At 34.9% G+C, this 13078-nt stretch overlaps 1 protein-coding gene across 2 annotated transcripts in view; it reads left to right on the top strand.

The window, feature by feature from the left end:
• The window catches only part of cd2ap (CD2-associated protein), a 68003-nt gene extending 59725 nt beyond the window's left edge, over positions 1-8278 (top strand). For both annotated transcript variants that reach the window (XM_081378162.1, XM_081378161.1), the window contains exons 16-19: positions 495-581; positions 2409-2587; positions 4127-4190; positions 6656-8278. In XM_081378162.1, the coding sequence (XP_081234288.1) occupies positions 495-581; positions 2409-2587; positions 4127-4190; positions 6656-6697 (372 nt within the window). In that variant the 3' untranslated portion in view covers positions 6698-8278. The remainder of the gene's footprint in view (positions 1-494; positions 582-2408; positions 2588-4126; positions 4191-6655) is intronic.
• The last annotated feature ends 4800 nt before the right edge of the window (positions 8279-13078 follow it).

The raw sequence follows: 13078 nt of genomic DNA, 5'->3' as shown, positions 1-13078 counted from the left end.
TGTAATTTGTATTATTTCACTAAGAAAATTCATTAAATGACATTTTTGGTAGAAGAAAAACACAAAATAATTATTTATATCAACCAATCAGCATTTTTATAATCTTCAATAAATACATTTTCAAGTTCTTGGTTCACAGAATTGTTGTGCTAGTTTGTGTTAGTATTTATTTTTTATTTTTTTTTATTTTTTTGAGTTCAATAAATGTCATGGGTGAAATCACAGATGTCACATAGACCACAATCTGAAACCAGTATCTGCTTAATCTCTTTATACTACCATAAGCACTAAAATTTGTTTTTAGATTTATACATCTATTTTGAGCAGTTTTTGCGATGTTGAAGAGTGGCATAGAGAAGGGATCATGCAGTTCTCCAGTCTGGATCAAAAAAAGCTTTACTAATGAAAGCCCAGATGGGATGCTTGTCAAGTATAGCGCTATTTGCACTTTGCTCTTCACATGTTTTTCTAAAACGCTTTGTAACATCTTACAGCCGAGCAAGGAGATTGGTGAGAAAGCTGAGAAAATCGAGGAAGTGGACGAAGTTGACCCCGTGCCTTCTGCACAGAATTCACTTAAGGTAAATCTGGTTTTTACCTTGAATATATAGTACACAAAAAAAGAAGATTCTGTAAATTAAATACATGTTTAGAATGAAAGCAGCATTTTTCATTTTTGGTTGAACTATCCCTTTAATGCAAGAATCTTATGTGCCTTTCTGTAATATCTGAGTCAAGTAATTGAATAGCTAACCAAAAGATCTGGTCTGATTATCTGTGGCTCCTTGAGAATAATACATCCCATGAAATTACGTTCTCAGGGGTTTGGGAACAATCAACAACTCTTGATATGATCTCGACTGAATGCCTGGCTCTTCTTTTTCAGCCCTGAGGATTTTAGTATGTAGTGTTCTTTACATTAAGCTTACAGTATGTAAAGTGGACTGAAACACTGTCTGGTTTCACACAGATGGTTCTCATATTTGGTCATTCAGTCAAAATCTCTCAGTCAAAAAAGAGAACTATTGATTGTACGGTAGTTGTCAATTGGTGTCTGGTAGTTTTTGGAGTGAAACATAAAAACTAATAAAATAATATTGAAATTAATTTTGGCAAATAATGTGGTTGTAGTTTGATCAGTGATATGTTTTGTCGTTATTGCTGCTTTTTAGGTATAAAAGCTTAGATATAAAAGCTAAAAGAAATGTAATTGAAACCGCAGCTTTGTCCTAATTTGCCATTTATCTGCTAAACTAATAGTCCTAATAGTTTAGTCCAGATTTACTGAAGAGGCTCGATTGCTTTGTATGATGAACGTATAAAGAGCCAGGCATTCAGTCGAGATTGTATCAGAGTTGTTGATTGTTCACAATCCCTTGAGAACGTAATTTCATGGAATGTATTCTCAAGAAGCCACAGATAATCAGACCAGATCTTTTGGTTAGCTATTCAATTACACAATTCAGATATATAACTTTTTTTTCACATATAAACATTGATCAGCGAACATAAACGGAAGCTCAACCAAACCTGCTTGACATGCAAGAACGAACCTCATTGGTTCTTGCGGAAGCTCAAACTTGCTGCGTAAAATGAACATGCTTGAGCTCCCGTTTACCACACCTGGTGTGGTTGATGAATATATGTGAATAAAATCCTAAATGAAATCTTTTCTTCAATTATGCTGTAATGTTGAAAAAATTTACATGAAATCAGTTGCAGTATTGGTATCAGTTATACTGGCATTGATGAATAAAAAGATACCATTAAATAAATATTTAAAATGTAAATGTTGGAGATTAAATGTGAAATAATTATAATATAAAAATATATCAACTTTAATGTTAGTTGCAATTAATCGCGATTAATTACAGATAAATGTGCGATTGAGCTTTTTTTATTATTGTTTGACAGCACTTAACTTAAACTTAAAAAATCCAAAACTTTTTGATTAATGGGAATTATAAGCGTCAAACTTTGGACAAATTAACTCAGACCACCTTCTGAGTTTGTGTGACTTTTTCTTGTGGTTTGTTAATATCTCATTTTTAGCAAATTCATTTCATTACATTTAAAGTGGAGTAGTGATTAATGTTCCTCCTAATCAGGGGTTTCTAGCAATTTTGAAAATTACATCAGGCTCTCAGCTGGAAACACCTCAGCTTGTTGGTTCAAAGTCACCTGCCGTTGTGTAAAGTTCTCAAATCAAGTGAAATCATCCTTGTACATCAGACTATAAGGGAACTAATTCAGAAATGTTAACAGATAAAAGATAAGGGTATTTCAGTAAAAGGATGTATTGTTTGAAAAGGAAATGCGTACACCACTAAACACACATATAAGCATTCATAAAAAAAATATTATTTTGCTAGTTCATACTATTGATACACTTTTTGGTATTCTTGCAGACGTCCGTCTCATCGCCCTTACCATCTACGGCACCTAAAGCAATTTCATCCATCCATGTTATGCCTGAGCCCAAACCAAAACCTGACAAGGAAGAGGAGAAAGGATCTGAACTAGATGACCTGAAGGCTCAGATGAAGGAGCTAATGCTGTCTGTAGGGTTACTAAAGACACAACAGACGTAAGTAGCAACGCTGCGTATTAGTTTTTTTCATGCTGCTTGGTTTCTCGTATTCTCTACTGGTCGAGTTATGTCTATAATGCACAAAAGCATTTAAGCATTCACATTTAAAATTTAATCTACGTTTACATTTATTCAATTTTCAGATGCTTTTATACAAAGCACCTTCATCAAAGTGATTCATCTTAAGGAGGCAATAACTTTAGAAATGCTAGCAATGCAAGTATCAAAAAAGTATCACTTGTCCAGAAAAGTACCAGCTAAAACAGGTTTTTTGATGGCTGATGCCTATATAAAGTCGACATATATATATATATATATATATATATATATATATATATATATATATATATATATATATATATATATATATATATATATACTTTATATTTATTTTAAACCAATATTTAATAAATTATAAATACATTAGAAAACAAATCCTTAAAAAAAAAAATGTTTTATATAAATAAAGTTAAATAAACATGCTTATACTTTAGATGGCAACTTTTTGAATCTGCAATCCTATTACAGTATTTTTCACAAATAAAGTAATTGTTTAAAAATATATGAATATGTGAATAAAAAGGAAGTAAACACTGTAACAGGGCACTCAGTAATCTGATAATTTTGTGCTCACTGGTAATCCTATTTTTTTTTTCAAATAAAGACAAGGTAACGCTAATTTTACATACAGCACACAGTGAAAACGATATGAATATGACACAGTGGGCAACTGGATATAGCACAGCATATTTTAAAATTAAGGATTTAAAGTTTTTCGATCGCGTCTCTTGTGAAGCTGATCTTCTGTTTGCATTCACTCACTTCACACTTCCGTCACTCGCAGTAACACCTTTTATTGCAGGCTACAAATGAACACTTCACAAGATATCACAGCTGGATTCCATTAAATCTGCAAGGCTTGTGAAATGAAATGTTTATTAGATATTCAGAGATTTGTTTAAATGATGTAGATGTGCATTTGCTGAATGTTGACGGTAAACGATACAGTATTTTAGTCGGATTGTTTGCCTTTTCTGTTACAAATAATATAAATGCAACGCTTTACTTTTTCGCATACCATTTACTTCCTTTGTTTACCAGTTCTGTCTTACAAAGTATTAGATATGACTGACAAAGATCATAAACTAATGAAGACTGAGAATGTGAGTGAGCGCTGTGTGATCAGGCGCTGGTGTTCTCAGTGCCACCCGTCAAAATAAAAGTCCCGCTTCCAACACATCGGCCAATTAGAAAAACTTATCGGCCGATGTCAGTATTTAAAAAAATGCCGATATATCGGTCGACCTCTACAGGGAGGGATACAAGAAGTAGTGAAAACATAGAAGAAGATAAGTGCTATCAGAAGAAAAGAGTTTTCAGCTGTTTGAATATTGTCAGGGATTCTGCTGTCTGGATAGGGTTGGGAAGATCATTCCGTCTCAGTGAAGATAAAGTACATAGAAATCACCCGCGAACTTAATGTTTAGAACCTCTGTTTTCTTTTGTAATTCTTTAACTTTTTTCATAACTTTGCAGGAGAGAGCTTAACGAACTCCGAAAAGAGCTGGACGATGAGCGACTCAAGCGGGTGGCCCTGCAGGTAAAGCGATCTTTAAATCAGAATTTCTCTTTACAGCTTGTCCGATTCTGTTAGTTTGATGTGAATGGATGTCAAGAGTGTGGTTTCTGAGGGCAATGAAATGTAGGCGGGATACCATGAGTTTGCCTCCACACTCAGCAGGGTGAACACAAAGGGTCTGACTCGGCTCTGAATCTCATGCTGAGTGTTTCTTCCACTTACTGACCACAAAACTAACTATACTGAATCAGAATTCCACCTCTACTAGCCACCAAGGGGTACGGCATCAAATTAGGACAAGGTATCGATTGTGGCAAGAGGTGATTGAGGTGATTTAAAATGTGATATACCTCTTTGCCGCTGTCTGGTGAAAATCTCCAAAAACGCTACTTTTCAGGAAATGGAAAAAACACTTTGTTTTACGATTAAACACCTTGTTGTCAAAGCTGATATTGTGGCTTTATAAATAGTCAGACACTTGCATGCGTCATTATAATATTATGTAAGGAATAATTGACTCCGGGCCGTTGAATTGTTTGAAAAATAATGCACACCCGAGGTGGTAATGTGACCACGAAGCGGAGTGGCCGTTACACGTTGGGTGTGCAATATTTTTCTAATAATTCAACAGTCAGTCAATTATTCTGCTTATACTGTGGTTACCAAGCCTCAAAACATTGTTCAGATGATGTATTTCAAGACGTTTGTCAGGTTTCTGTCATTAAAACGCTTTTGAAAAAGCCTTGTTGCTAATTTCAAAACGTTATTTTAGAGCTAGTAACAAATACTTGAGCCACTGATGGCAGACTTAATGCAGTTATGAGAGAGAGAGCGAGAGAGCGTGTGTGAATTACCTCAGTCTGCGCGTCTCTCAACAGTGTTCGGCACCAGCCTCTACTAATAGCAAAACTGCACTCGCTAGTGAGAAACGTCATGTAGATTTCAAGTTGCTACTATTCTACTGATAAAATCGTCAGAGAAGCGCTGACAGCACACGAGTGTGTGTCCTTACTGTGTGTATGTGCGTTTGAGTGGGAGAGAGAGTTCGAGAAAGAGATATGTGCTTTCCCATAATAAATGCATAATACATAATAAAACACAATTTTGTGGCAAAAACTCTGAAATAATTTGTCGGTTTTATCCTATTGTTTGCTATATTTATTTGCTTTGTCAGTGTCGGTGTGTAACTGAAATCATTTGGCGAAGTTGTATGGAACTGTAATGCGGTCAAGACCTGCCTGGATCTACTTTAGCCGTGCGTTTCCCTGAAAATAATTGCACACCTTTGATTGTTCGTCAACCAATCAGAATCAAGCATTCAACAGCACCATAGTATAAAAACATATGATTAATTGCATTACTTTTTCGTTATAAAGTTTACTGTAGCTATGCGGTCAATCGGTTTTTCCTGTAATTTGGCCAAAATCTCATGTTATTAAAGATGAAGCTGCATGGCACTTCATTCATGAGAGGGGCGGGTGGAGTTACGAGGTTTGACTGACAGTTTGAGGATCCAACGGAGTTATGAGGTTTAGTCGCAAGTTCTTTTTAATACTTTTCATTGGTTACGTTTTTGCAAAACCCACAGAAAGATATGAAGGCTGACCAATAGTATTGATTTATGGAAAGAAATAAAAACGATGGAATGCGCAGATACCAGGTTTCTGCTCGATAGCGACATCTTGTAACATACTTTTTATATTATTTTTCTTAACCACCTTATGTATCCCACACAGTTTGTGTGCTATTACTTTTTAAGCAATCAGACTTACAATTTGAATTTAAATTCATTTGAAGTAACCAAAGACATGGGCAAGCTTTCATCATTTTCTTTAGAAAATGATTATGAAATGACACTTTATCCAAGTTACCTTAACTGAAACAGCCTTTGAACAAGCTAACTACTTTAAAAGGAAGACTACGTTGTTTAACGCATCATTCACCAAAATTATTTTGGATAAGAAGTAATCTGTACTTTATTTCTGCTGGTAAAATGTTTCTTATAGATATTTTGTGTTGGACTATTCATGTTCACCTGACTGTTAAACATCAACTAATTTATGACACAACGCTTCCTCACCATTGGCGAACTTTTCCAGCAATCCATGTTTTCACATTTATATGGTAGGCTGCAATATTATACATCTTCTGAAATAATACAGAATCTTTGGATCAAAACACAGGTGAAGAAGAAGCAGAAACAAATGATAGAAGCATTGCTTACGCACATGTAAGCTAACGCGATCATCAAACATTAAACAGCATATAAATTAAAACTGCCTAACGTAAACGAATGAAGTGTCGACCCAGGACGAGGTATAGGACTTTGCAAGCTTTGAATACAACAACATATTCTGGGTACATAAAAGTTTTGTGAAAACAATCAAAAATGCCTGTGCTGAAACGCAGGCGGGAAAAGAGTTAAAACAGGTTTATAATGCGAACAACACTTCACCATGTTAAAGTGTTTGTGTGCTTATTTCCAGATGGAGATAGATAAACTGAAGAAGCTTGTACAGTCAACATGAAATCTGGCTCCCTGAACTGGACTGATGGCTCCGCTGTCACGTCACGAGTGGAAAGCGACCTCCAGATGGAGGGACGATATCATTCACGTCGTCATTACACTCTGACTTACTCCACAAATTGTAAGATTCACATATTTGCACATTAGGTTTTTTCTAGGTTTAGAAAAGTGTAATTATGACAGATGTATATGGTTGTTTTCCTCTCTTTTTTTTCTTTTTGCCAACAAAAAATGATTGAGGCCTTACTTTACTACTGTGCTGGATATGCACTCTGGTCACTTATTGAAAAGTGCAGCAGATTATGCATTTAATACTACTGAGTCTGTATAAATGTTGGGGGATTATCTTGTTTCCTTGTTTTTTTATGAGTTTTTAAAGAAAACTATCATGATCTCAGCAACATTCTGTCTATATTAGCCTCATTAGATGATTATCAAATGTATGGCGTACTCTTGGTTCCTTAGTTGATGATGTATTCTGTTGTTGTTTCAAAAGGGAGAAGATTTCTGTTTGTTTTTTCTCTAACATTCCTATCCAGGGTAACACTATCGTGCCTGTTAAGATTTTTACAAGTGTTAATACTGGGAGCTCTCATACAATATAAATATATATAAATATATATGTGTATACTTAGATCTACAGCATGATATATTTTTATGGTCTACTGATTGACTGGGATTGTGTACCTGTGTTTTGGTTTAAAACACCCAACACAAGCAAATGTGGCTTCGACAAGCGGTGCCATTTCACCACACGAATGGCAGCAATCCATTTTGCAATTTAGACTTCGGTTTAATGGCATAGAATACCGGTGGTTTTGTTCTGCATTAATGCCCCCTTGCAAAAATCACGCTGAAATTGGAAAGATCCATTTGGCATAAACCTCTCTGACTGCTGTTTCTACATGGATGGTTGGCTAGATAAAACATCTGGCATGATGAAATATGGATGTTGAGCAATGAACACCTCAGGTTATAGACTGGTGGTTGGCACAGAGGGAATGAGTGGCTCTCTGAGGAGTGTTTTTTGTATTTTTTCACCTCATATTATTAACAACTGTGCAGTAGAAGTACGTACTGCTGACCAAAATTGATATTTTAGTGAATTGGTTCCGATCCTAGAATTATGCAATCAATAAAACACTCTCAGGTGCACTGGAGTGTGCCCATTCCTCAGGCCTCTTAACCCTTCAGCTGAAAATACATTTTTAAAAGCATTCCTGACCAGGGATTGTTTGTTTGTCTCTGTGAGAGTGTGCAGGAGTTGCTGATACAGTAGGAAGTGAGGTTGATCTCTAAAGCAATAAACAGACAAATCTTTTTGGTTTCCATTTCTTCATGTTTAATGAATATGGTCATGTTCTGATGCTCCAACTTTACAGGATCTCCCATGAAAGTACATGAAAAAATTGTCATCTATGTTGTCTGAAATTGGGTAAACACATTCCATTTTATTATTTTATTTCTTAAGATCTGTTGTGCACATACAACATCTATCAAAATGATCTTGTTTACATGATTTAAAACTGAATTGCATGAGCTGAGATTTTTTTTCCAAACAAAATAAATGTTTATTTACTGAGATTGTTGTGATTATTTGGTTGTTCAAGATTTTTTTCTTTTTTTTTTTTCTCCAGAAATATCTGAAATTGTTTTCTTTTTGGGGTTAGTATTTTTTTTTTTTTAGATTTTAAAGGATAAATCTCTTATGCCTATACCAAGGCTGCTTTATTTTATCAAAAATAAATAGTAATATTATTAAATATTACAATTTAAAATAACTGTTTTCTATTTTAATATATTGTAAAATGTTTGTTATTCCTGTGATCAATCTCCACTCCAGTGTCACATGATCCTTCAGAAATTATTCTAATGTGCTGATTTGCTGCTCAAGAAACATTTTTTATCATCGGTGATGAATACGTGTGTGTGTGTGTGTGACAGTTACACTTGAGATGATTTTAGAACACTACATGAAATGAAAGCATATTTTAATTTCAATCAATAAAAGTGCAATTTTGTTAGAATTAATTCTATATAGACCTCATTGATTATAATGGTGGTAATTAAGGACATGCAAATTGGATGATGATTCACTTAAGGAATTGAAATGTTTTACTAAAAGAATGATGATTAAATTCACATCTCACTCGGTGCCAATTAATTTCCCCTTTAGAAGATCTACAAATCCATTCTTAATGTCTGGAGGTCATATGCATACAGCCTTTTAGCACTCGTATTGACAAATTCAATCGGAGAACGAGGGCATTTTGAGATGTTATAATTATGCACTTTAACAAGTTACAAAAGGCAGGGAACTCTTGGAAAGTCTCCATCAGCAGAGCTGGACTCAGACAGATCCATACGCAGAGAGCCATGATGTGAGAGACACACTTTTCCATCTGCTGAGCTGCTCAGAGCCAGTGTACATCTTCTCTGCAGCACCATGATGTGTCCTACCAGAACACATGAGATGCTCAGTCTGTGTTTTCACCACAGATCCATCCAATCCATCACTGATCTTAAAGCCAGTCAGATGTCAAGATCATGTTTAATCGCGTGTCTTTGTCAGATCTACAATATGCCCCCTTCAAAAGCTGCAGCTATTCAGACACCTGTACTAGCACTATTATTGACGAGACTACAGGCTTTTGCCAAAAAAAAAAAAAAAAAAAAGACAGCCCTGTAATTTAACTGCTGCCACCACAGAAATGCACACAATTTGTGAGAATGTGAACTTTGTGCCTTTAGCAACTAAAATCTACTTATTGCCTTAAAGAAACAACTTTTTAAATATTATTAATTTAATATTTGATGCAGCCTCCTGACACTGGATCAGTGAAGCTACACCAGTTACTGTTATTTGACTGGGAACATTTTGACATGATATGATATTATAATCTAATACAATAAGAATATACAGAAGTTTGGAGTCATTAACATTGTTTTATTATTATTATCCACCAAGGATGTATTACATTCTCAAAAGTGACAAAGATTACAAAAAAAAATTCAATTTTTTTTTATAACAACAAATACATGCTGTACAGTATGTTCTTTTGAACATTATATGCATCATATAATCCTGAAAAATGTATTATAGTTTACACAAAAATAATTTTCCACGTTGATAATAATAATAAAGGTTTATTGAGCTCCAAATCTTAGAATGATTTCTGAAGGATCATTGGCCATTTATCGTAAGTAAAAAAAAAAATTTTTTTTTTTCATTCCAAGGTCCAGAGAATGAGGCAAATAAGTGAATTTTGCCCAAATAATGTTCTCAGAACATTCAGAAAAAATAGTTTCATTTATAAGTCAGCTGACAACTCATTAACTGGAGTCTTGTCATTCTCATAGAGCTGTTTTGTGCTCTTTCCTAGAGAGCCTTCTTTAACCAAACTCGTGACTATCAATGGTGTCCATTAATTTGTGTGGTAATGTCCAACCCTTTTTTAAATTCTATGGTCACGGTCACATCCATAGTGATGGATTCAGCTGTTTTTTGTTTTGTTTTGTTTTTCACAATTTAAAAATCTCAGAAACAGGAACATATGATTACATTATTTGATTTTCAGGTTATGCCGTTTATAACAAGTGAAGGTTGCTGATAGATAGGAGATGATTGTATACTACTTTACTGGATAATGGAATTAAGCTCATCCATTATTCATTAGGCTTGACTACACACTTGCTACACAAGTGTCTGATCATACATCACAGCTCTGCTGTCAGTAAACTAAAATTAACCCTTTCTGGCAGTGATCACTGCAAAAGCTGGGTGCACAGTTACAAAACGTTTTTAAACATGACATGAAGGCCAAGTAACCCACACTCGGAATTTGAGCAATCCATCTGTCGGACAATTCAGGGTAAGATTAAATGATTTCCACTTATTTTTTTTATTTGGTGATTTTATTAGCATGAAATAAAAGGAATAATGCACAGTCATCTGTAGTCATTATTGTGAAGTGTTATATCTTCAGTGATGTGATGTGTTATATCTTCAGTCACAATTGAACGCAGTGATTTGTACCATTGAAATCTTTCGAAAGCCTTTAATCCACAGTCACTCGGAGAAACCACGTCAGAAATGGCCCTTATAGAACTAGCATCTTGATATGCCACACCTGTGAGGTGGATGGATTATCTCGGCAAAGGAGAAGTGCTCACTAACACAGAATTAGACAGATTTGTGAACAATATTTTAGAGAAATAGGCCGTTTGTGTACATAGAAAAAGTCTTAGATCTTTGAGTTCAGCTGATGAAAAATGGGTGCAAAAACAAAAGTGTTGCGTTCATAATCTTGTTCAGTATAAGTGATATAGGAACTTTTTACATCTTTTGCCTTTGAAAACTAGTCTATCCCTCACTGCCACCTGTCATGGCGATGCTCTGAAGAAGGTTTATAGGTAAACTGATTATGAAATACAATGTGGCTTGAGGTTTAATGGTCTTCTGAAAATTAAATGTTTGAAAGAAATTCTTCATCTGTGCCGGAAAGGTAACTGCTTTTTTTAACAATAGAGCATCTCACTAGTTCTTTTTCATGTGGTCTTGCTTATTAACCCATTACACTGGGGTTAGAAATTGCATAGCAAGCACAGATTTTTCATCCACAGACTTGTGGATGTTTTGCCAGATGGACTGCAGTGCTGACCTTGAAGATTATTGTCCTGCATTTTTTCTATTCATCTGTCTTTAAATAGTGGAGAACACAATACGCTAAAGCAAACACATACAGATGCACTATAATAAAAGCATCAACCTACTGACCTATTGCTTATTTCCATAAAATGATTCAATGCTGGCCATCTTGCCTGGTGATTTGAACAATAATTAGTTATTTGCAATGACTTGGCATATAATAGCCAGTTTATATTTTATAACAAGATGCCAGGTAGGTACAATATGTAATATCTAAAATGCCTTATTGTTTTTACCCACAGAGATTGTTGTATGGTTATCTTGTTCTTTGGCTGGTTATTTATGTCGTATTTCTCGTTTATGCAACTTGGGTTTCAGGGTCTTATCCATATCAGTTAATTATTTTGGCGGGATTCATTATTACATGCATTTTAAATTGGTAGATAAGTGACTCTTCAAACACAGTCCAAGGTCTGTGACCACTAGACTTTTCTAAATTAATTCAGTTTTTCTAATACAAATTTATTATCAGCATAACAGCTTAATTTGGTTTGTCCTACTTTTAATTTAATGGAAGAAAAAACATCTGACCGTTTGTACAAAATAATTAGTTTTTCTTCATGTCACACCATAACTTTACTTTGTTTGAAAAAAAATCAACAGTTCTATTTATTTCCAGGTTTAAATGGAAACCTAAAAAAATTGTCAGGCTAATCTCAGACTTTTTTATTTCATTGCAAAGAATGTGTTTTTGTGTTCTAGACTTTTTAATAGTCACTGATTAAATGGAATCATGCGTAATAGTCCTACTATATTTTCAAGCCTACATATGAAATGATATCTCTGTGTTTCATCCATTAGTGAAGAAAGTCAAGTTTAAAAGAGCATCAAAGAGTGAATCTCTCTTATCCCCATGGAAATTGTTGAGATTTTCATCTTTTTGTTGAGAAATGCTACAGGTCTGCTCTTTATTCTGCCTTTTCACTTGTCACGAAGTTACAGCCAACTACTTCCAAATACTGTAATATATGTGTGAATCTGCTAATGCATTTCTCTGATGTGCTGCCAACAGTTTTTTTGGCTTTCTAAGCCACTATTAAAGGTGCAAATGGACCTTGTTCCACATAAAGCACTCTGTCCTCTGGCTCTGACATTTTAAAATCAGTTGCACCAAACTTTAAATTGCATTTCACTAACACAATGTGTGTGGATAAATATGGATGCTTTCAAATAATACAGTAAAGAGGCAGGGGCTAGTTGTCACATGTTTCAGTGTATAGATAAACACTGATATATCTATATTAACTGACATAGATAAACACTGATTTCAGATATCAGCTGTAGATGTTTTTGTGTTTCCTGTCATCTCAGCTTTTCAATTTAATACGCCAGATGTGGCTAGCAGCACAAGCAGGAAGTAGAGTTTGTGTAAATTCACCTCATTTCAAAAGTGAGATGTCAAGCGTCTAAATTTCAGACAGATCTATTATGCATTTGATTTTGATCTCACTTATACAGAACATTGTGGTCCTCCACGTTTACCCAGGGCCGGCGCTCCGCACACGCACATCACGCACTGCGCGTAGGGCACCAAGTGCTTGGGGGGGCACCAAAAAATTTGGGTCGTGAAAAATCATCACAATAGGGTACTAGTATAAATAACAAATAAAATATGTCTAAAGCATGTTAATATTGGGTTTAAGTGGTCGTTCAATGAGGCCTATTATATGTTGA

Source organism: Scardinius erythrophthalmus (genome assembly GCF_964197995.2).
Source record: "Scardinius erythrophthalmus genome assembly, chromosome: 11".
Classification (NCBI taxonomy): Eukaryota; Metazoa; Chordata; class Actinopteri; order Cypriniformes; family Leuciscidae; genus Scardinius; species Scardinius erythrophthalmus.
The sequence above is the reverse complement of the archived record's forward strand: the minus strand, read 5'-3'. Positions and strand labels throughout refer to the sequence as shown.